The sequence below is a fragment of the Engystomops pustulosus genome, chromosome 11 (genome assembly GCF_040894005.1).
Source record: "Engystomops pustulosus chromosome 11, aEngPut4.maternal, whole genome shotgun sequence".
Taxonomy (NCBI): Eukaryota; Metazoa; Chordata; class Amphibia; order Anura; family Leptodactylidae; genus Engystomops; species Engystomops pustulosus.
Window position 1 is genome coordinate 14,535,603 of NC_092421.1, and position 25,210 is coordinate 14,560,812.

Genomic DNA, 25,210 nt, shown 5'->3' on the forward strand with positions numbered 1-25,210 from the left:
TTCTTATATTACACATCGTTATATAACATAGATGGGTGTACTAAGAGCCCTATCATGCCAACCTAACATCCTATCCTAACAATAGACAATCATTATTTTGAATCCTGAAAACTCTTTAAAGAGCAACTTGGGATGTAAAACATCTTTGCCTATGATCTTTGTTACCTAAATCCAGCAGTTTCTTTGTTATACCCTTTAGAATACCTCAGTGTTGCAGTAGCTGTTCTTCTGCCTGTGCTGACAAGCTCTGGAGTCACAGAGGATAGGGTCATGTGACAGATCTCTCTGTGTAGGTAGCAGAGCTCAGAGTGTTCAGGACATAAGATACAGATGTCTCCAACAAAGAATAGTGAGGTGTAAGATCTCCCCTGTTTCCTATCAGCTCCTCCATCCCAGTCAGTGATTCTACAGAACTTTCTCTGTCTCTCTCCTCATGCAGCTGCCCTCCCCCCAACTTGCAGTCAGCACTTTGTGCACTGTGCTGATAAGCTATTAACCCTTAGTGCTCACACAGCACAGGCTATAACCTTCATGTAGCTAGTTTACTTATGATTTCTACCAACTTATTACATGTTCCCTGCTCCTCCATGTGAAGGAAACTGCCAGGCTTGTCACCATATTCATCCTGTATGTGCACTGTCCAGTGGATTTACTTGTGGGAAACTTAATGGTTTTAATGCTAAATTGCTTTGAGAGAGAACACAAGGCATCATGGGATCTGTGGGCAAGCTAACTGGCCTCAGCTTGAGGGCATAGACTGACAGACATTAGTCTCTGCCCACTTTACCTCTGGTGAGAAACATTTTCAGAACAAAAAATGCCATAACTTTGGAAAGAAAGGGGGCAAGCAGCACAATATGGGGATTGTTCTGTTTTTATAGGGGGAATCACTTATAATAATTTGGTAAAATCATTATAATTTTACATTTACGCTTTAAATTTAGCAGTTCACAGTAGGATACAGACAGGCCTACTTTAAAAGCCGACTTAATGGAAAAATAATATTAGCCTCAGCTCAGTTCACACCTGCCTTTAGTAGGTTTCATTCTCTGTTCAATTATAAGGGGTGCAAAAAATAGTGCAGCAGCTATAGCAGAAATATCCTTATTATGACGGAAGGTAACCTTCCATACATGGAAGTCGATGGGGAAAAGAAGGCGTACTTCACCTCGGCATCAGTGCGGGTGAATCTCTGGCTTTATTGAAAAGCTGCACAGGTGGAGAACAAGAGATGGGTCTAATGCGCCTCATCAGGGTAAATATAAAGGTTTTTTTTTTTTTGTTTTTTTTTTATAGTGCCCACAGATGCACTTGGTAAAGGTCGATTTGGGACACTTAACCACCAGTCCATAGGGACCTGTGGGTGGTTTAGTGTCCCAAACTGCCCTGATGGGTCCTCTTAAAGCAGCCTATGCTATTAAAAAAAAATTTTTAATTGTGTTATTTTATCTTCCAGAATGGATTCACTCCACTGTATATGGCAGCACAGGAAAACCACTTGGAAGTTGTAAAATTTTTGCTGGACAATGGAGCAAGTCAAAGTCTTGCTACAGAGGTAAGACTTGTCCTAGTGTTTGTCTTTCATTGAACTAGAACAACAAGTTAAAATACCTCATAATAAATTTGTTTTAATGTTTGCTTAGTTTGCCATAGTGATGGCAAAATTACCGAGATTTACACTCCCCGTAATAGAAGTGCCCCATTGTTTGGTGTTAGATATAAGACTAATCTAGATTTGGATTATAATTTCTGCCAATTTATGGCATAGTCTTTAGTAAATCTATTGGGCTGCGGGAGACCCTGGTTCTTCACATTAACTTCACATTAAACACCACACACTTCCTTATCCTTTTCAACTACAGGCAGTCCCCGGGTTACATACAAGATAGGTTCTGTAGGTTTGTTCTTAAGTTAAAGTACAGTAAATTACCAACATCCAGAGGCCTGTTTGTAACTAGGGGTCGTATGTAAGTCAGGTGTTCTTAAGTAGGGGACCGCCTGTATTTTCAATCTTTTTAAGGAATAAAAAATTGCACAGGAAAAAAAAAAAATCTTCTCCTTAAACTGCAATGTTCTCATGTTCTCCCTCAGGATGGTTTCACACCTCTGGCAGTTGCCCTTCAACAGGGTCATGACCAAGTGGTTTCTCTTCTTCTTGAAAATGACACAAAGGGAAAGGTCCGCCTGCCGGCACTACATATCGCCGCCCGAAAGGACGACACGAAAGCAGCAGCTCTTCTCTTGCAGAATGACCACAACGCTGATGTGGAATCCAAGGTTTGACGGTTTTCTGTTGACTTAGACGCAATAACTATGCATGTTACAAGTACTATCCAATATCCCAAAGAAGCAATGCAAACCCTTCCTTCATCTTCTATCTCCATTGCTTCCTGACTTTTCTGGTTCTGAAGATTTATGGACCTAATTTTAAGTTGCCACTTAAGTTGATTTCCTACTATTTTTTTTTTTTTTTTAAATAATTTGTGCCGCGCATGTGCCAAGACCTGCTTACAGGAATGTCTGCACCTCTCGGATGCCAAAACTTTATTATAGGAGACCCATACATAAATATAAAGGCACATTATACCTGATATAATATCGCAGGCATGTACAACAGAATGGTCACCCCAGCCAAGTAGACCTCTAGACACCTTTGGGATCTGATTGAGGGCACGTTAGATTATCAAAAATAACTGGGTCTTTAATGGATGGGCACAGCTGGTAGCGGTTACATTGGTAGGCAGTCACGTAATTGCCCGCCACAAGGGCTAGGAACTTGAGAACTATGTGTCACTATAGTGTAGCCTCCTAATTTTGTTCCACGTTCCTCTTCGCCTAATATAAAAATCATGGTTTTAATAAAATCTTTCTAGTGCATTTAAGACACGCTACATGAATGTGTAGATTCCTTATGTCACACTATAGTAGTTCATGTTGAGGGTCCCATAATTTGTGTCTAACCTGCATGATGGGGCATGCAGAATTACTTGCCAACACTGATCTATAAGATGTCTATAACTCCCCTCCTGTGCCTGCATTGTCATCACTCCACTTCCCGTATTATGATCATAAAGTCTTTGTCATCCATATCATCACTGGTGGACTAACCATTCATTCTTTTCCCCCTTCTTTGCTTCCCAATGTGTAAACATAGGTGATGGTGAATAGGACAACCGAGGTATATATGTACACGCAGTCACTTGCTCATACCTTAGCACTGCTGCTTTCTCCTTCTCTTCTTTGTGTTGCCTCCTATGTAGTATTGATTTGCTTTAGACTATAAGGTAGCATGTGCAATAGGAGGCAATACTGTAAACTGGGCCGTCTGCAGTAAAGAACTGTAACACAGAAACAAATTCTCAGCATGTCACATGAAGGCTTGTCACGCCCTCGTAAATATTTTATTGGCTTGGTCCTGAGCTGCACACAGTCCTGACACACTGCTTCCTAGACTATTTTTCTACTAGGCTTTTCTGCATGACACTTGCACTTACCTGGTGTCAGCAAACCAGCGATCTCTACCGGTAGACCCTCACTTATGAAGCCCTTTACCGGCTAGCATGGCTAAAATGTTTGCTATCTCTTGACAAATTGCATCTAGTTTATTAGATACAATGTTTGAAGGACGGATTGAAGGCTAATTGCATGTTATTAGGCCAAGAATCCCAATAAGTTGTAGATCACAAATGGTCAATATACAATGATATTTAATCGGGGGGGGGGAAAAATAACTACCGTATTTTTCAGACTATAAGGCGCACAAAAATACTTTGATTTTCTCAGAAATCAAAGGTGCGCCTTATAGTCCAGTGTGCCTTATATATGAACCTACTTACAGACAACAGCTGTCCTGTGCACAGGTCTGCCACCTGCTGGTCATTCATCCTTATAATCAGGTGCACCTTATAATCCTCTGTGCCTTATATATGAACCTAGACGTTTTAGCAGGCATTTATTGATGGTGTGCCTTATAATCCGGTGCGCCTTATAGTCTGAAAAATACTGTATACTATAGTTGAGATTAACCACCAAAAATGTTCTGTGCCTTTTAGTATAAAAAGCTGAGCCTGGAAGGGGGGCATCATTTTAGACACCTCTATACCAGTTAGATAGCGGGGTCATTGGAATTGATAAGAATCTCCTCCTTCACAACTTATCAGGATTTAGGTTTTACGAGCTAAAGAAATGGACAACAGGTGGTTAAGGACCTAGTTGGGAATCAGATATTTAACCGCAGCTAAATTCCCAACTTTGTCTTTAATTGCAGGTATTTCTGGCTCTATGGCACACAAAACCACAATTGTTCTCAATTGTGAAAGATTAGATTCTTAACTGTACAAGGACACCAGAACCGTGCCTCTATATGTGACTCATCTCAGACAAAAAGTGAATCTTCTCAGCTCATTTGTATATGACTTGATAGCTAAATGGACACATTTTTAACATAAAAGAAGAAATGCAACAAAGGATATTTCATACCCTATCTGAGGGGTTGGAGGTTTAGTGCTACAGTGTAAAAGTTTGTAACAGGGAACCCAACTATAATGTATCATTTATAATACTCTGGTTATCTTATGAAGCATAGTGACTTTGGGTCAGCCTTAGGGGATACATTGAAGAGGATATAGATAGATAGATGGATAGATAGATGACACGTACTGTACTCTGTTGCGCACAATGAAAAGCTGCATAGAGAGTAGGTTTGCAATAGCAGAGATCCAGATTTATAGACCTAGGAAATAAGACTCGTGAATAAAGGTATATATTTTTTTAGTTTCAGTTTAGTAGTTTCCGAATTCTGCTTGTAGTCAAGGAATGGGAACCTTCATCATTGACCCTCCTGTTCAGTCATGTTTAGGGCGAGACTTCGGGCCAAAAAGGGAAATCACACCAAGGCCCCAGGCCGATCTATGACCCGGCGAGGTCAGAGCCTACAGTAAATCCAGTCTCATCCAGTACTATAAGCAACATAATAAACTCTGCTGGCATTTACCTTAAAATAATAAGCATCGATATATATTATATCCCCCATGGCGGGTACAGGAGGATCATGGGCTGTCAGCAATGTTGACAGGTTAAAGGCGGCAGAGAGAAGACTATCGATCAGGTTACTGCCAAGGTTTTGTATGTGTCAATAGGTTTTGAATGTTATTGCCTTTGCTCTTGATACTGCGCATATGAATTATATTGCTTCCATTGACCAATCCATAAAATTCACATTGCTCTCATTTGGTCTTTCCAGAGCGGCTTTACCCCCCTCCACATAGCGGCACATTACGGGAACATTAATGTGGCGACGTTGCTGATAAGCCGGGGCGCAGCTGTGGACTTCACTGCCAGAGTAAGTCAACTATCCCGTGCTAAATTCATTATAAATCACCAGTGTTTATCAAACAGAAGGTCGACATTGTGTTTCTGGAAGGATTGGGTTGTCGTTCTTATATTATTTCTACATGAAGCACTCTGCTGGGAGGAGGCCGCTAAGTGGACCTTAGAGTAAGAACCAAATGTCAAATTTTATGTTTTTGTCCGATTTTGGTTGTTTGCTATCCCACTGTTGGTTTTTGTAGTCTTAGTCTTCTGTGTTGTGCCAGATCTTCACAGCTCTGAGCATCTACCTATTTTATTTAGAAACTCCTAGCAATACTGCGTGAAAAGTGGGAAGACATTTGTGGATTTTTCACGCACCCATTGACTTTGAGCATGATGAAAATAGTGTATCCTGCTGTTTTCTCAGGATGTAGACTAGGACAGTGTTCACGTTAGAAAATCTTGAGTGGGCAGAGGACCTAAGGGGTTGTGCTGTTTCGGACAATATGCAGAACCTCTACAGCAAAAACTTCAACCAAAACCTATTTATTTGTAGCCAACAATGCAATTTCGGCTAGGTTCACACTACCGCCAGGATTTCCCTTTATTTGTCTCCGTTACAAAAAGATAATGGGTGGTAAGTAAACAGTAATACGTCTGAACATAACGGATGGCAATGCCAGTACAAACACTTTACATTCACTTTCAAGACATCGATCTATAGCTTCCTGTAAATCTATCCATCTCTAAAAATCTATCTAAAAAAAAAAAAAGAAAAAAAATGGATGAATAACAGATGATAATGGATGACATTAAAAAATTGCATAGACTTCAAAGGGATTGATAACGGATCAGTTCAATTTCAGTTTCTGGAAGCGAGAAACGGAAATGTGAACTGAGACTTAAGCAGTAACTTATCACTCCCTGTTCTGTTGCAGTTTTCAATCGTAAACAGCCTCCTTAGGACACAGTAGAAAGAAGGAGGAGAAATTTGTATTATCATTGTAGCTTCCTTCTAGGGTCCCCTAAACGGCAAGAATCACAGGGGATTGGAGAAGGAGCTCTAATGATAGTCCAGTCCTGTCCACATCTCCTTGCTCCTTCTGCAATCGCAGGCAGCCAAGTATGGGTCACTTTAAAATACCACCGGGGGTCTTGCCCTTCCTGGGCCTCCTCGGCCTGCAGGAGGGGGCCTTGAGTCATGACTGTTGAAGTCTGTGCTAGGGTGACAGCTAGGGTGCCAAAAGAGATGGCTCTGAGTGTCACCTCAGGTACCCATGCCATAGGTTCGCCATCACTGCTCTAGAGGAACTGTATTGTCAGAAGATAATGGGGTAACAATAGGGTCAGAAGGTTATGGAAGGTTACATGGAGGGTATATGATCTTTGCTTTGTGTGTCAATGCACCAACCTATTGGTGCCTAATGAGTGATGTAACGGGGAAATATCAGGGATGTCCCTGGTTAGGGGTAGGAAGGACTAATGATCGTATGAAATATTATAAATTGGGATACTTAGAAATAATCAGGGATAAGTATGGTGTATGAATATGCAACATCAGCTAATATACGTGCATCCTTAAAGGCATATTCCAGCACTACCGATCTCATAGGACAGGTGGTCTGTAAGACACCTGCCACCCCCAGCGAATAGTAATTTCAAGTGCTTACGCTGCTTCAATGGACAATTCCATCCCCTTTATCCTTCACATTGCCTTTAAATATACCTTTCCTTTCTATATAAGTAAAGTATAATCATTATGGGATAAACATGCTTTCTCTTGCCTACTACTGTATGGCTGTTGCGGGACAATCATCTTCTATGGGGATGATTGAGGTTAAATGGCTGTGCTGCACCTATGTGGAACATTATTGATCCCCTGCCTCATGTTTGCTGTAATGCTATGGAAGCATTATCCATGATTGACATACAACATAAACATTTTACCTTAATGTATTCTCACTGATTGATGGAAATGGAGATTTCGTTTACGTCAGATACAGGAAGTGTCTCCTATTTTTAGTGGTCAAAAAATGTATTCGGGTACATTCTATCAAACATTGAGGAGTCATCAAAGAAAATTGGTGGAAGTGTACTACTAGGCATGTGCACTATTGTCCCACATTAATAAGACATACTAAAAAAAATGCAACTTGCGTTAGACCCCTGTGAGGACGTTTTCAGACGCAATCAAAGTGATCACATGTTGAGATAACAATGCAATGGAAACAATGAATTGCATCTCAAAACACACTGGGGCACATTTACTTACCCGTCCCTGCGCGATCCCCAAGGTGTGTTGTCCGACGATCCTGCACAGCTGCCGCGATTCACAAACATCGTGCGCCCGATATCCTGCATGTGTCGCTTCCCCGATCAGGTCCACAGGGGTTCACCTTCTTCTTCCCGGTGCATGTAAGTGCTTGGCTTGCGACACAATTTTAAATGTTAAGTCCCTCTTGTTGTCTGAATCCGTTGGATCGTTGGCCCGCCCCGATTTGTGTTGTGTGAAAGCCAGCACGATTGCGGCGCAATCCAGGGCGCAATCCCCTAAAACGTCGGGTAATGTGGCCACGGGACCTTAGTGAATAAGCCCCACTGTGTGACACTAGCAGCCTTGGGGATGAAATGTGCTGTGTAGATGTGGTCCCAATAAATTAGCAGCCCCAGAATTGGGCACTGGGTGTTGCAGTCTCAGAAAATTAATGTAATTGTACGATGAAAGCTTATACAATTATCCAATATACTTTTTGTATCCATTTTTATGGCTTTCTAGATCTCTATGTTTACTTCTAGTGGATAGAAATCGGCCTCTGGTCACGTGATATAACGAGCCTTGCACCTGTATATGTATATCCACAAAGCGTGCAGCATATTTATCATGGGCCTCTCCACCTTGTGACCTACATGAAGTATTTTCTGAAACATTCCTAGTGGGCAGATACATCCACAGGCTGAATGCCTTTCATCACATGTTAATAGATTACATCCACAATTGACACTTGGGAGTTACCATATCTCCACTAAAACGGTTGTGTGCGTCTCTACTGAGTCAGTGCTGATTGGACAGTGTGAGACTGTTGAACTGGAAACGCCCAGTTGTCATTTTTAGCAGAGGTGACAGCACATCACAAAGATTAAGTATATATAAATGTTATTTTATGATGAATGATAGTAATTAGTATGAATGTTCCCTTCCTTTTGTCTGGTTGTGTGTTGTATTAATCTCGTCATCTATAGTTTGTATAATATTTGTTTTCATAATTTTCAGGAAATACTAAATATCCATGATGAATATAGACCCTAATGTTGTATACTTTTGGAAAATATTTTTAATTCTGTTTGGTGAAATCCATTCTTGATAATAATGTTAGGAGTGTTGGGTGTCTTACATACACCTTAACAGGTGGAGATGTTTAACAAAGCACTTGGTAAATGAAATTATGCCCCCCTTCCAAACTGGCCGTATGCCCCTATATATAGGCAAAGAATATATCTTTAAACCTATGAAAAACTATGAAAGTCACAGCCATCATAATACATGTGCTAGATCAGCGCTTCCATGGGATAAAAAAAAAATTCTCAGAGTAAATGTTTTGCACGGTAACACATACAACCTGCAAGGACATGGAATCTGATAGGAGCAGGTGTAAGATGAGAATGTATATTCCCATAATGACACCTCTATACTGAAGTGAATGTATACGCAGATGAAGGAAATCGCCCCTTCATATTGACTACGTAAATGTCATTACTGTGAAAACTTATCATGAATACGACTGCGCTCTAAAAATTTCAAACAACCACTTCTTTACTAAGAATTTTCAATTTCGACTACAAATGTTTTATTAAGAATAAGAGCTTTTAGTACATTTAATGCACACATTCTCCCAAAAATTGGAAAGACTGCGCCAAGATAATAGCTGGCATTCAGGTATCTGCCAACTATACAGGTATTGGGCATTGGCTAGAAGCTCAATTTTAAAATCGTAATCCGAGAATATTCATGTCACAGTAACACAGGACGCCAGATCCCAAGCTCTGGGTCAGGTCAGGTAAGAAAAAGGCACAATATGTGAGAAGTAGAGCAGAACTAACATACCTGAAGGAAAACTCTGAGCTGTATCCTGCACTGCAGCTGATTTGTCTGCATTAAACATTCATGAGTCGTGTATCGTTCAGAGAATACGTTGTATTACCGCAGCACAACCAGGATTCTGGATGTAACAGCTACATGTATATTATAGCCCTGCGCACCATCATATGCTGGGGATACAATCAAACATTGACATAGAACTTTTACCATGGCCCTGGGTGATGAGTCAGACAAGTTACCACCCATGGAAGGCTCCATTTTAGCCGCTTGTTTTCTTCCCTTCTGTAACTAAAACACAGTTCAGCCACTGCAGAACCTCTTAAAGGGTCTCTATGGGAGAGATTTATCATACACTGGCGGGCGCCAGCGTGTGATGAAGCACTCCGGGATGCGTCAAGAAACTCCTGCTGGTTTATCCGGTGGGTGGCTGCACTGGTGTACAAGTCTAATCCTGGTTCTGCCTGGCATAGAATTTCACTATAATCTGCGACCATACAATCTTGAAAGTTTGCAGCCAGGGTCGGTTCCAGGTTTCAGTAGGCCCCTGGGTGACAGAGAACTCTTTGTAGTGAACTCACGCGGCAACATTCAAAATTGAACTAAAATATTCCCTAAATATCATCCTAAACAGCCCCCTCATGGTTATTTTATATAAGCCCCCCTTACACCCTATGGATTCATTAGATACAGAACCCCTCACCCTCATAGATTCCTTGTGTACAGCCTTAAGTGGGCCCCCAGCAGTTTTGGGGCCCCGACACTTGCCCAGGTATGCCCTGTGCTGGTACTGTTCACAGGCCCTAGCCATCGGCACAAACGCCTTGCTTCAGTATACTTTGACGCTGGCCATGCCCCTTCACGCCTCTCCACCACACCCACTTGGCGTGGAGATTGAACGAAAGGGGAAATCATTGTAATTACTGGCGGCTGGCTAGTAATTGTGATAATTTTTTTTAAAAACTGCCCTATCTTTCTGATAAATCTCCTCCCATATGTGCGCTTTTATCTTGGATGGAGGGAACATGAAAGGAGTCCAAGAAACAATAAACTTACAAAGTGCATTCCAAAATTTTAGTACAAATTTATAGAACAGTTGTTGAAAAGTTAGTGACCATTATTCATGTTATACCCCATTGTACCGTATATGTTGTTTTAATCTAATTAAGTAATTTTTCTGCTCTTGTTGTTCCTAGAATGACATTACACCCTTGCACGTGGCTTCCAAAAGAGGCAATGGTAACATGGTGAAACTTCTGCTTGATCGAGGATCCAAGATCGATGCCAAAACGAGGGTAAGACAAAACAAGACCTACCGCACTTGGATGCCACTAGGACAACTTTCTTAGTTAAGGATTCTTCCAAAATAATATATTTTTTTACAAGAAGATTTTTCACACGTAAATTTGTATAGAAATACTATACGGTCTCGTGTTGGCCCTAATGGAAAGTTGCACAAGAAGTTGACGTGGTGCAAAGTCCGCTCTAGAGCTGTGTTTACATGTTTTAGTGCTGAGGCGTTACATTGGGGCTCATTTACTAAGGGTCGCGCTGTGCACATTCTTCATGGCTTAGATGGCTTGCACAGGTATTTAAGAAGCGTGTGGCAACCCTTTTGTGGCGCAGCTGCGCTGGCCTCCATGCAAATCAACTTAGGGGGCGTGCCGTCAGACAGTCCAACTAATTCGGACCGAGTGCTGTGTTTAACTGTGAAATTGTGTTAAAGATGCACTACAAAAAAGATGGTGAACTCTGCCGGACCAGTGCAGGGAAGCAATAGAGATGGGGCAGACTGCCATATATGTTGGGTTTCGGCTGCACACCCCCCCTGGCCAGTCACAGCTATTGCTGCTAGGGGCATCAATTTGCTAGATTGGCTGTGTGGCCGCCAATCAGTCTATTTGTCTGGGTCGAGAGGCCGAACCCCAAAAGCTTTTCCAGTACATATCCCAATTGTAGTGGAAAAATTGGACATGAATAAATACATATTCCCTGGTAGCTTCCCTTCGGAAATTCCCAAATACTCCGGATAGAGTTGCAGCCTCCGCAGCACTAAGGATCACTACATGGAAAAAAAAGATACACAAAAGTCTCTTAATCAAAAGCAAGTTCAGAGAATTTCTAGCTCTTGAGAGTCTCTGAAAGCCTCACAGATATCATCATACATTTTAATGAGAGCGTCCGGAAGGCAGAAACATCTTTGGCGGTGGTGCTGAATATGCATTTAGCCTATAACTCACGCATCATGTCTTACGTAAAGCTGAGGCTGCACTATTGATTTTTTTGGAGAGATGCCAGTCTTATCCCTTATGCATTATATATCAGCCCGAGAGGTGGGAGATCACCTGTGAGACTAGAGTGACGCCATATTGCCCTTCATTCTGTATTCGAGGGAAGCATTTCATATCATAATCATTTGCTTACTTTACGCAGACGCCAGAGGAATCGCAGTAGTTCCTAAAGAACCCCGGAGCTGGGCAAGAGTAGTATCTTACATGTTTTCTGTCTATCTAGCCGAAAGTGATTTCTTTACAGATGTTAACCACTTATATATTTAATAAGACCCTTCTGCCATAAGGATCCTTCCAGCCCTGTGACTGCAGTAGTAGCCCCCGCAGGCTTCCAGCCACTGACTGCAGACTTAACAAGGTTCATTACCAGAGGGTGACGTTAGTCACAAGCTGTCTTATTACATATGTGCAAATGTGAAATTGCTCACAGTAGTTTTTAGATACAGGCTGTTACTTCTATGCAAGGTCATAGGAAATGTAAAGAGGTTATTATCTATCCATCCTTTTTGTCTATCCATCTTGGATAGGAGATTTATCTTTCTCATAGTTAGCTATAAGAAAGACTCCAGACCTTGGGATTTGAAACGTTGCAGTGGTCACTTGAATAAAAGTGCACGTTTTTTGGATGGAATCTTGGAGTGCTGACATTTTTCTTCATTCTAGTCATTGGATGGCCCACCTGAGTATATATAATTTTGCATGTGCTGCTTCTTTTGATATTTTTTAAATGTATTTCTCATATCTATGTATCGTCCTCCGTTCCATCTAATTTTCTATTCAGTGAAAAAAATCAAATGGGCTTTATGTGTCATGGGAATAAAGGCAATTGGATTTTTTTTTCACTAAATGGAGTGCTGCTGAATCCCTTTTTCTATATACACACACGAGGATGGGCCTTTCCTCGTTGGCTGGCACTCTATATTTTCATTTTGCAGTGACGCAATAGATTTTAAATTGTATCTTTCTATTCATCCATCTCGTAAACTCTTGAATGATGCTCTTTTATTATAAAGCCTTCTTCATTATTCCAATAAAATAGATGGAGGTTTTAGAAATTATTGTTTCCAATAAGTGAGTCTTTGTCTACAATCCATCTTTACGGTTACATTGAGTCCTGTGGGAGTAATGTGTTATTTTTATATGGTAATAATATTGTTTGGAGGAGCACTGCCACTCAGTGGATGGAGCAGGTATTACATAGTTAAATGTAATTAAAAAAATGCCCCCTGACATCTGATGATTAGAAATATAGGGGCTGTCTTTATTTGTTCATTATGCTGTAGAAGAAATTGCACATGTGAGATATAGAGGAAATAATGTGTAAGAGGACAATACCCCACACTGCAGTGCAATATATTTATAGTGTGTGTTATCTGTATACAGGATGGGCTGACGCCTCTTCACTGCGGAGCACGTAGCGGCCATGAGCAGGTTGTAGAAATGCTGCTGGAAAGAGGAGCTCCTATTCTTTCCAAGACTAAGGTTTGTTTCATCATTGCCTCCATTACCATAGATATATATTCTGTATTGACCAGCAATCATAATTTTAAAACTCCTTTAAAACACATTATTTCAGATAATGGTATAGAAGTGATTTCTGTCATAGGGGTTGACCAAAGTATCAAGCAATACATAGACATGCATAATTGTGTGCGGTGGTCCCAGAAAAACAATATACAAAAGCAGCCCACAAGAAATTGGGGGAAAACTATTGAGTCGAGTATAAGTCTAGGGTGGGAAATGCATTGGTCAAAGCCTGCCCCCTAGCATATAGCTAGTGAGCCCCATGCCCCCACCTCCCCCAGCATATAGCCTCCCATGCCCCCGGTATAGACAGCCAGCCTCCCATGCCCCCGGTATAGACAGCCAGCTCCTTGCCCCAGTATATAGCCCCCCCACCCAGTATATGGCATGTCAGCCTCCTTGTGTATAGCCAGCCAGCTCCTTCCTCCAGTATATAGCCAGCCCCCTGGCCCCCATTATATAGCCTGCCAGCATCCTAGTATATAGCCAGCAGCCCCATGCCCCAGTATATAGCCAGGCTCCCCCCCCCTCCCCGGTATATGTTATATAGCCTGCAAGCCCCCTGCCCCCAGTGTTACTGTCATTCTGTAGCTGAGTGTGTTATGTAAAACAAAGCAGCTGCAGAAGCAAAATAATATTAAAGGGGTATTCCAGGAATCAGCATAATTCATATACAAGTGGGCACTCAAAATATAAGCTAATGTGTAATTATTTGTTATTTAAAATTTTGTTCCCCTTAGCAGAAAATGCTGGTGACATAGACTGTAATGAAGAATTAAAATGCTACTGGCCCTTTAATCAGTCCGTTAATTTCCTCAGCGCGGTCCGTTGCAGGAAGAAGATGGCTGCTGGTCACATGTCCACATCACATGTCCTGTAGCTGCCTGGGCAGGTCATGTGATCACCACTATGTTTGTCTGTAGTCGGTTGGTTGCAGTGCATCCAGTATGACCAGTGTTGTGGTGATGGCAGTTACACATCATTACTATGGTAACAGAGCAAGAAAACCTGTTACATCATCACTGGGAGAAGAGCATAGGAGGGAGGAGGAGTTACTGAGAACTAAAGGATCATGGAACTTGTAGTTTCCAGTGGCGGCCATCTTAGTGATAACTCCACCTACTTTAGAGAGGCCATAAATTTAGTAAATCATAAAATCAAACTATTTAAGCTCCGTTTTGTGACAAATGACATTGAGTATTGTTGTATTCATTTATTTATATCATCATGGGTTTTTGTGTCAGACGTTCATATTCCCGGAATACCCCTTTAATAATAATTCCTTTATTTATATAGCGCCTACAGATTACACAGCGCCGCACATAGCATGCCAAATTAGTCCCTGTCCCCATGGGGATCACAATCTAATCAACCTAACAGTATGTTTTGGAGTGTGGTAGGAAAGCGGAGGACCCGGAGGAAACCCACGCTAACACGGAGAGAACATACAAACTCTTTCCAGATGTTGAACTGGGTGGGACTAGAACCCAGAACTCCAGCGCTGCAAGGCAGAAGTGCTACCCACTCAGCCACAAATAAATGAAAATCTTCTTGTTAATCAATAATATAAAAAAGCTTTATAGGTGAACATAAGCTTTTAAGTGTGGCCATAGACACATTTGCAGACATAAACATTAATATTGGCAAAAATGTGTTTTTCCCAGAAGCCATTTGAGAATAATCATATAGATTTATAATACTAATTTACTGATTTTCATATCTGTGTCCAGAATTCTTCATGCAGAGTATAAGTTGTGGATCTAAGTGTCTTATACGGGGCATACAGATTAATATTGGAGATGTGTGTCCTTCATATTTTTTGTGAAATTGCAATATTTCCCTTACAATAGTTATATTGGTCACATCTATGGCTCCTGGCTATGTAACACATTATAGATAGGCTTTATATCTAGTCTGTTTCCATAACATTCCAGGGAGATAATCCCTCCATACAATACAATCCGTGTTTTTTATGTGGAGAGACTGGATCCAGACCTATGTCAGGGACCAGGAATGGCTGAGGTGTCATTCTCTTCTGTGCCTGAACACTATAAAACTTGTGCAGGATAAATGTTTACATATGTGCAGAATCCTCTTAGCCCAGAACAAACTGGTCTTACTGAGAAGTAACAAGATTTATAAACCAGTTCAACCTGACTTACATCATAACGGCTTCCAAGCCAAGGCACATTCATTCATTCTAGCATGAACTGCTTCTTGTGCCATTATCTTAGACTTCTCCAAAATGTTTTATTTAGTTTGGAATCCTTGGAGTTACCCATAATGCCAGCAGAATATCAGTACTGTCAGGGGTGTAACTTGAGGGGGTGCAGACGTTGTGGTTGCACCCGGGCCCAAGAGGTTTAGGGGGCCCTTATGGTGTCACTTTCCCATATGAGAAGACTAGTACTATAAACCATACATTATAGTCGGGGGGCCTTTGCACTGGGGCCCATCAGCTTCTAGTTACGCCACGGAGTACTGTATTGCCTTGGCTCTACTAACTTTTGATTGAGTTTCCATATTGATGTCCTTTATCAAAGTACAAAAGTACTGATGACAATGTATAAGTATTTAAATTATGTCAATGGTATGTCAGAGGTGAACCTGTCTTAGAGCAGAATATGATAGAGGAAGAGAAGATGAGCTCTGTGATATATAGGATTATGTGATTTGGAGGATAATTTCTCGAAAGGCAAACAGGACTCCTAGAAGAGGCAAAGAGAGTCCTGGTTACCTCACCCACACACAGTGATTGACACTGTGAGTCCTGGTTACCCCACCCACACACAGTGATTGACACTGTGAATGCTGATAATCACTGTGTGTGGGCAGGGTAATCAGGACTCACACTAACAATCACAGTGTGGGGGTGGGGTAGATAGTTTGAGTCCTGGTTACTCCACCCACACATAGTGATTCTGTGTGGACGGGGTAATCAGGACTCTCACTGTCAATTACTATGTGTGGGTGGAGTAATCAGGACTCACACGGTCTATCCCACTCCCACACCGTGATTGTTAGTGTGAGTCCTGATTACCCTGCCCACACACAGCGATTATCAGCACTCACAGTGTCAATAACTGTGTGTGGGCGGAGTAACCAAGACTCACATTGTCAATCACTATGTATGGGTGGGGAAATCAGGACTCACACAGTAAATGATAGTGTGATCTGGGTAAAAAAAAAAGTGAAATATTTTCTACATTCATTTTTTTTTATTCCTTACCTGAATTAGAAAGAGTATATTCACATCAGTCACTATGTAGCATTTATCTATTATCATGGAATTCTAATCTGGAACACTGTTTATTCTGATATGGTTTATGAATACAATGGCAATATTTTTATAAAGACCGACACTCCTTCTGAGAAAGAGTAAAAGAGCAATTAAAAAAATGTATTCCTGTAGGGTCCGAGTCACTGACCACTGTTAGTCCCCTGCTAAGGTAGAAGATTTTTGGTAACAACTAATAAAGTAACAGACGCAATGAGGATTGGTTATAACATGTAAGTGAAGGGATGTAAGGAGCCTGACGTTATGAGCAATAGGGAAAGAGTATGGAAATGTCAGACCCTGCTCCACCCGTAGTCACCTTCTTGTTTGTTTACAGAACGGACTGTCACCACTGCACATGGCAACCCAGGGCGATCACCTGAACTGTGTGCAGCTCCTGCTGATGCATAACGTCCCTGTAGACGATGTCACCAATGACTATCTAACTGCACTACACGTGGCTGCACACTGTGGCCACTACAAGGTCGCTAAAGTCCTTCTGGATAAGAAAGCCAATCCTAACGCCAAAGCATTGGTGAGTACATGAAACGAAAACTCAGATTTTATTACTTTCATTAAATGTAAGTGTCACTCAAAAAGCCTATGTTTAACTACAGAATCAAAGCCCTATGAAGTCCAAGAACTTTTCGTCAGCTTTGGGTTAATGCAAGAAAGTTGGTATTATATTGTGAATTAGGGTTACTCTACTGTTACATAAAAGGCACATGGTGATGTCCCTGTGACGGGAAGCAAGGCTGGAGGCTGCACACTCATGTATGACCATATACATAACCAAAAAAGAAAAATATGAAACGCAAAACAGTGCATAAAACACTGCAAAACAGGGATAATACACACAGTGATGTCACAGTACAGGGATTATACACACAGTGATGTCACAGTACAGGGATTATACACACAGCGATGTCACAGTACAGGGATTATACACACAGTGATGTCACAGTACAGGGATTATACACACAGTGATGTCACAGTACAGGGATTATACACACAGTGATGTCACAGTACAGGGATTATACACACAGCGATGTCACAGTACAGGGATTATACACACAGTGATGTCACAGCACAGGCATAATGCACAGGGCAATGTCACAGTACAGGTAAATTCACACAGTGATGTGATATATGGTTAATAATCACTGACTCCTAATACAGGGGATAATGCTCACATTTAGATTGCAGTGGAGATGTAAAGAAGAAAAAAAAATGCAATGATGACAGAAAGGTCACAGAACAAGAAAAAAAAATACTGCTGTAATGATGTGATGACGAGTACAGTTTACATACGATGTAGTACAAAAAGCGGTGATGACGCGATGAAGACAATATTATGTCCGTACTGGAAAAATTTATGAATTGATTATGTAATAAAGTCTGTACCAGAAGAACTAATGCAGAGGTGACGTACGTAAGAAAGGAATAAATAATGCAGAATATCACTGGAAATAATAATTGATGTAGCCATGACATAATAAAGATAGGACTATTAAAAGTTTGCCAAAAATGGAATCGGAGACACTGCAGTAAAGAGAAGTACAGAAACAGTTGGATCCACAAGTAGGTCCAAATGTAAGATGAGCCCTCAGGCCTTGTAGGACAGGGTCTCCTCACTTTACTGTACTGCACTGATGAGAAGCAAGGACTGTGAAACAGCTGCTGGCAGAGAGGCGGCTACTGGTTTGGCTCATACCCCAAGGATTCTCAAAATTTTAGTATTGACTTATAGGGAAATGTAGCTTTCCTCTTTCCATCCAGATAAACTAAGCTTTCATGTGTGGAAGAATCACACGAAAAATAAAAATGATGTGGTCATTATAATGGGACCTCCTACACTTTGTAAATTTGTGCCTGTATTGTACAGTTGCTTACCGGCTCAGTAATAAGACTGACATAACCTTGACTTTGCAGCGTCTCTTTGGTAAAGATGCTCTCAGCACAGAGTGACACATCAGAGAGCACCGACTGCAACATGAATGTTCCTTGTTATATATTTCATGGAGTCAGCACTGGCAGGGATGTCATTCTGCATCAGTACCAACTTTACTAGAGATATGGAGGCTTATCTGCACTTACTGTAACATGTGAGGAACAGAGAAGAGCCAAGACCTGTTTTATATCTAAGGATATGGGAAATTTTAAGAGAAGCTCAATGAAACACTGAAATAAAAGTTAGAGAGAAGTTTTGACACAATTCAACTAAAACTCCATTAATGTAAAATATTCCGATTTTATAAAGTCGGCTCATCCTGTCAGGTCTTCCTCTCCTCTTGGCGGCTGGTAGACACTTCGCTCGATGTGATTTATTATTTAGATCTGTCTGTAGTGATTTCTTTTTAACTACAGTACATTCGGTAACTTGGTGGCGTAGCTTGTCGTGTCAAAGCAATCTGACTTCATGTATAATAGAAAAAAGAATGGTGTGATTATAATGCCGCTCCTATGGATAGATCACTGCCATGTGTACAGGTCAAAGATAAAGCTCTGTTTGTAGCACATTTTCTGGGCTGCTACATATTCCTGTCCTCTGTTCTACTAAAAAAAAAAGAATTGGTATTTTATCCGGAATTAGGGCCCGTCTACACTTGCACATAATATAACCTGCTTGGCTTCCTTATGTGTATGTAGATTCTGAGTTAGAAGGTGTTGAGAGATGTTAAGGAGGGGAACGATGGGATACGGTCTCCACCACACTTCAAGAAGGTCTTTAAGGTCTCTGGTTCGCAACACGTTTTGGATAGCTGGGGTCCCATTCTCAAGTATATGAGACTGATGGAGCTGATGATCCAGCACTGGATACTTGATGACCTCTGGTGGTTTCTGCAGCCTCTCTGGGTTGGACGCTGTGCATTTCATCCAACAATAAGTAGTAATTGGGTAGGAAAAAAAGTACTGGGTTAAAGATGCGCTACCACAAGATCTTAGAGTAGGATGCAAGAGTCAGACAAATTTTTGAAAGGTAAAAACAGACAACACGTTTCGAAGCATGAGTGGTGTCATAGTTAGGACAAATAACTTGAGGGAACAAAAGCTGACCGCAGGATCCTTTCTCCAGAGGGAGGAGAACATGATGGAACTTTACATACTCTGGGGGTAGAACTGAGCCAAATGCAACAGAAGAGAAGCAAGGTCAAGTGTGAGAATATTGAAAATGTAATGAAGTCTCCTGGTGCCCCAACACCAGCCTTAGAGGAGTCTACCAGGTGTTTGCATCGGCCATAGTTCAGTTGATGCCCTATTGTGGATTGTAAAACCAAAGTCCACAGCAATGGGAATGTCCATTGTAGAAGCTATCACAATTCGATTGGCTCAAATCTGATACCTATACCTAGGGTATAGATACCACAAATGGTAAAGGATATAGTTGGAGACTACATTTTTCAATGACAGGCTGTTGCCATTCTCAAGACCAGGGCCAATAATCTTATTAAAAAACAATATTAAAAGACTGTGGTATGACTACTTAAGTTCAGAGATGTGTTGGATTGTACAGTTGAAATCTGTTAGGGCAAAGTCAATGCAGCAATGACCAGCAAATGTTAAGAACCACGTACAATGTGGAAGTTCAGTGCAAACAGAGAATTCTCCTCTCTGACCAACATCTTCACTTGGGTGGAAGTAGACTTTGTGGGACCTGATGTGGTAGTCCCTAGACTAGGTTAGGGCCATTGTGCAACATTACAAAGTTATTGATTTTGTCAATTAAAGTGACCCACTTGAAAGAAGTGTTCTAAATCCAAGAAGCAGTGCTGGAGTTGCCCACCAGAGAACCCCCAACCCCACCAGTGAACCCAGGCTCGAAACTATTACTGGAATCCCAGAGGTACAGAACATGACCACCCAATTTAGAAATTAATAGAATCTATTTTTCTTGGGAATGATAGGAATTGGGGCCCCTAGAAAAAAATATATCTCTTGGTCCATGGAACCCCAGTCTAATACTGCCAAGAAGAACATACTACTTCCTGTCGTATACATTATGCAACTGTGCATGTAAGGAATACACTTACTGCAATATTTCCAGAGATACAAAACTTTTTTACAACTTTATGCACAAAATAATAACATTGAAGTTAATCAAATAAGTCTATTTTAAAAAAAAATACAAATATGCAATTTTTGTTCTTTCTAGTCTGGACTGCCACACAGTGCAAAAATCATGAAAAAGTTGGTGCCTGCTTAAAGCGAACCTGTCACCAGGAATGTAATTTTTAGCTTTTGACAGGTTCCAATAGCATAGGGGGCGGCAGCTGAAGCCTGTGTGTGCCTGTGTCTCCTCTTACATTCTTTTTCTCCTCCACACCACCCCCCTCCCCTGCCTGCCCAATGCACATGACAGGAAGTGGGGAGAGTGAGGGAATTGGATAAGTGTAGAGGAGCGGAGATTGACACAGGAACACACAGGCTGCAGCTACCCCCCCCCCCTTCCCCGGGGTCTCGCCACATGCTGTTGGCAGGGATCCAGGTAAGGTGAAATAAACTTATATAAACTACTGAAATGATTTAGAATGCTGACAAAGGTATTTTATAAATCACCATAGCAAAGGATATTGAAACCAGCTAAAATTACATTCCGGGTGGCAGGTTCACTTTAAGGATCTACTTTGCAGAAAATAGAAATATAAAAACACAATCACAAATTGTTACAGGAGTGATCCATGTCTGCTGCTGGGTTAGTGGGGTTAACCTTTGCCTAAGGACACAGCTACTGTATGGTGGTTGTTGCACAGTACTCATTTGCAGAAAATAAGTTCCAGTGATTAAGGATGTTTTGCCTCCCACCTCCTGTCATCCTGGTTTATTAGTTTCCATTCCTTTTCCACCCGCTTTTTAAATCTTTAAAAGCAAACAGAAGTCCCTTATCTGCAGGTAGTCATGTGCTTCTGTTCCGGTCATATCACACAATCAAAAGATTATATTACATCATGAGACTTTAGATTCAATAGGAACCAATGAGTTTGTTAACCCCAGTATTTACTGTCAATGTCAAAGGAACCTGTCACAATCAGTCGCACCAGTGCCACCACCTTACAAACTATGGGGGTTAATTTTCAGCTTTTCTGGTGTGCAAGCCCTGAAATTATCAAAATTTCTGGTGCAGGGTCAGAAATTGCAATCATTTTCCCCTTTACATCGCCTCCTCACCAAGGTACTGCCAAAAGAGCGAGCGCACAGGGCTGGTTCAATCTTGAATGGGCCCAGGATAACGTGCTAATCTACAAGGCACCAGCACACTAGAAGGGCAGCGATTACACCATACACCACTGGCGCATCTACCGTAGCACCCCACCGTATCTCTGGTTCTAACACTTACTGAACCACAAGCCTGATCAGATTGTTATGTTTCATATGGTTCTAGGGTCTATAGACCCCAATATCGTGGCACCTAATGTCACACTCCCCCGGCGTCCTTTCAGAGTGACTTTTCTCAGCTCATTTGCATATGACCTTGTAGGATATGTTTTTAAGTTAACATGCAAGTTTAAAGGGAAACTACCACCACGATTCTACCTATAAAGGTAGAATGGGTGGTAGGTGGATGAATGGGACGTGAGGATTAGCCCTTTTTTGGGCTAATCCTCACGTCCCGGCTATCTTTTAGAAAACCTTAATCCGCTGATATGTAAATTTTTTTAAGCAGCTACTGGGGCGTGGAGTAGCTGGACATGAGGCTACACGTTGCGGCAACTCCACGCCCCAGTAGCCTCTTTTTTCCTCCTACCATTGCATCTTCGACCCGGCATCTGCGGCATTCTGCGCATGCGCATTAGCTCCGGCCTCGGAGCTGTGGCCGCGCACCCGCAGGCCTGCATTCTGAGCATGCACAGAATGCCGGGTATTCGGAGGAGGGCACGCAGCTACGAGGAGCTGCGCGCTGAAGATGCAATGGTAGGAGGAGAAAAGAGGCTACTGGGGCATGGAGTAGCCGCGACGTGTAGCCTCATGTCCGGCTACTCAACGCCCCAGTAGCCGTTTAAAAAATTTACATTTCAAAATTCTATTTTTTACCCCTCAGAACTTTTTACTCCAAAGATGAAGTTTTGTGTCTTGGGAAAGATTGCAGGAAGTTTATTTCATACTTGTCCAGCTGTATAATTTATGTGAGAGTGAACCGTGCACACTATGTAATTCATGAGATAAGAATTTGTCTAAATAGGACTATTTTTTTTTCCATGGTTGTGGTATCAGCAGATGTCAGGAAGAGGATGTATAATAGACCTTGTGGGAACTAGCTACACAACACTATAGTAGTTTACTCACCTCCATGTGTCACATTACATTACCAACCACAACTACAGTGGTGATCCCCACCAGCTGATGCTTAATATTCACACCCTGGTGCTTCATCAGTGGTCACCAACTCATGTCTTCAATATGAGGGTGTGTGAGTCATGAAAGATGTGTACTGTATGGAGCATAGAATAAGTTTGACATCTTTAGGTTAGGATTAAGTATGTTATAGGAGTGTAGTAACCCGTTACCAATTAAACCCCCTCCATTCAGGGTACATGTCTGCTGCATTATACAGAACCCACCGGTAAATACCCCAATTGTCCTGGTTTCCTTTAAAAGACATCTACCACTAGATTACTGGTGGTAGAGTGTCCAAATACGCTGCTCGTTATGCCTAGGGGATGGGGGGGACCGTACTTTACATGTATTTCGGCTTCTTTATTGCCAAAATAATTACTGACGGGCGCCTCTCGACTTTCACAGACTTTCATTTATGCAGGGCCCTTCCCCGCTGCAAGACTCTGCCGGCATACGGAGAACTAGGACCCGGCCGGTGACGTCAGTGGGCCTGGGCGTAAAGAGAGAGGGGCTGTGCTCTCTCCTAGTTCCCCGGCCTGGGGCAGGAGGCAGCTTGCAGGGGGAGAGGGGGGGGGGTGCGTGAATATATTAATGGACAAATACCACCAGGATGAAAGACCTGTATGCAAATGAGCCTGAAGGGCTCCAGTCAATAAAGAAGCTGAAATACATATAAAACAGTCTCCCCATCCCCTAGACCAGTGGTGGCGAACCTATGGCACGGGTGCCAGAAGTGGGGAATAGGGAATAATTTGCAGGTAGCCAGCTGCCCACCCCCACTCCACTTTTAACCCAAATTGTCAGGTTCAAAGGGGGCGTGGTCACGGAATAGGGCACAGGACTATCTGAATTGGGGCAGGGGCTAAGTGACCCTTCGGCCCTCAGGCAGAGCCGACTCCTCTCATTCGCTTGAAAGAATCGTCTCGTTTGCGAACGACCCATCACTACTCCAAAGCCACATTAAAACCTGGTTCTTCTTAGTTTTCTAAAGTAGTGTTTTAGCAATGCAGTGGCAGGATGTTTTATTTCCTCTTTATTTACCAAGTCTAAGCACAATGTACATGTTCTTATGGACGCACAACCTTGTTTTAGTATATAGATCTAAGAAACGTGTCTCTAGTAATTCTGCGTCTGATTTCATCAATGTTCTTCTCATTATATGTGAATGCTCGTGATTACAGTAATTGAAACCACAAAGCTGAATTATAAAGAAGTATCATGTGAGAGAATCTGTAGGAGGTCATTACTAGACATCCAGCAATGACACACCATGCGTCTCATTAGTACAATAATTAAAGGGTTTATGGAGTTCTACTAAATTTATTCAACTTCTTAATTTTAGCTACGGATTTGGGCTGAGAATAGTAATAACATCATTGTTACTCATTACGGATCTTATGATGAGTACAGGTAATTCCCAAATTAGCTTTGAAGAGGAGCTGTCATCTCTCTGGATATGTCTGATTCAGGAAATATGTGTACAGGCAGTCCTGGGGTTACGTATAAGATAGGTTATTTTGGTTTGTTTTTAAGTTAAATTTGTATGCAAATCAGAACAGGAATATTTTAGGATTGTAACCCCAGATATATATATTTTTTTGTCCCTGTGAAAATTAAATGTTTAAATGTTGTGCTGTCGTGGGGACAAGGAGTATTAATAAAGCTTCATTACAGACACCTTACAGCTGATCATTGCAGTCTGGGACTAAAGTTAAGCGTCCAGAGTGCTTCACCAGAGGTCACAGTGAGCAGAGAGATCCGTCTGTAACTTGGGGTGGTCTGTAAGTTGGGGACATGCAACAGGTCACACATGCGACTTTCTGCTCCAGTTAATATTAGGAACGTGTTTGAAATTGCTGAGCAGTGCGCTCGGGTATCTCAAGCGCTCCCATGTACAGTATTTTGCAATTTCAGTCGCTTTAGCTTGTCCTAATTGTGTCCTGCTGCCCCATACATTGGTGAGAACGGGACCCCCCAATCTTCGGATTGCTGGGCGGCCAGTCTCATGATCGTTTGGAGTGCCAGCAGTTGGACCTTCCCCTATCAGAATGTTATCCCCTGTGTACAGGATAGAGGCCAATCCCCGAAAAGAAAACCTTAACCTATTATGCACTTTAAATATAGATTCCACTAACAGCACAGTATGTACCTAACGTAGATCTATAAAGGGGATTTGTAGGTCTGAATCAGAAAACCAGAGCAGTGATCGATATAACGATATTAATCAGGATCAATCAGGATTAATCAGGATCAACTAATTAATAATTATTAATAATACAAGTGTTCGTCTGGGTACAATAGGCCCACCAAAATGGTTAATGCTAATCAATAAGATCTAACGATCCATATTATTTGTGAGTCATCCTACAGGATCAAGTGATT

The 25,210-nt window shown here is 41.7% G+C and overlaps 1 protein-coding gene and 1 long non-coding RNA gene across 45 annotated transcripts in view; one reads left to right on the plus strand and one right to left on the minus strand.

Annotated features, from left to right (window-relative positions):
- Positions 1–25,210, plus strand: part of ANK3 (ankyrin 3) — a 411,799-nt gene that overhangs the window by 284,271 nt on the left and 102,318 nt on the right. For 32 of the 42 annotated variants that reach the window (XM_072129790.1, XM_072129792.1, XM_072129800.1 and 29 more), the window contains 7 exons: positions 1,457–1,555; positions 2,092–2,277; positions 3,155–3,178; positions 5,243–5,341; positions 10,600–10,698; positions 13,078–13,176; positions 16,833–17,030. In XM_072129790.1, the coding sequence (XP_071985891.1) occupies positions 1,457–1,555; positions 2,092–2,277; positions 3,155–3,178; positions 5,243–5,341; positions 10,600–10,698; positions 13,078–13,176; positions 16,833–17,030 (804 nt within the window). The remainder of the gene's footprint in view (positions 1–1,456; positions 1,556–2,091; positions 2,278–3,154; positions 3,179–5,242; positions 5,342–10,599; positions 10,699–13,077; positions 13,177–16,832; positions 17,031–25,210) is intronic. The other 10 variants (XM_072129787.1, XM_072129795.1, XM_072129804.1 and 7 more) reach the window with 1 other exon arrangement.
- LOC140105759 (uncharacterized) overlaps positions 1–25,210 on the minus strand; it is a 244,894-nt gene that overhangs the window by 69,066 nt on the left and 150,618 nt on the right. The gene's annotated exons all lie outside the window — the stretch shown is intronic.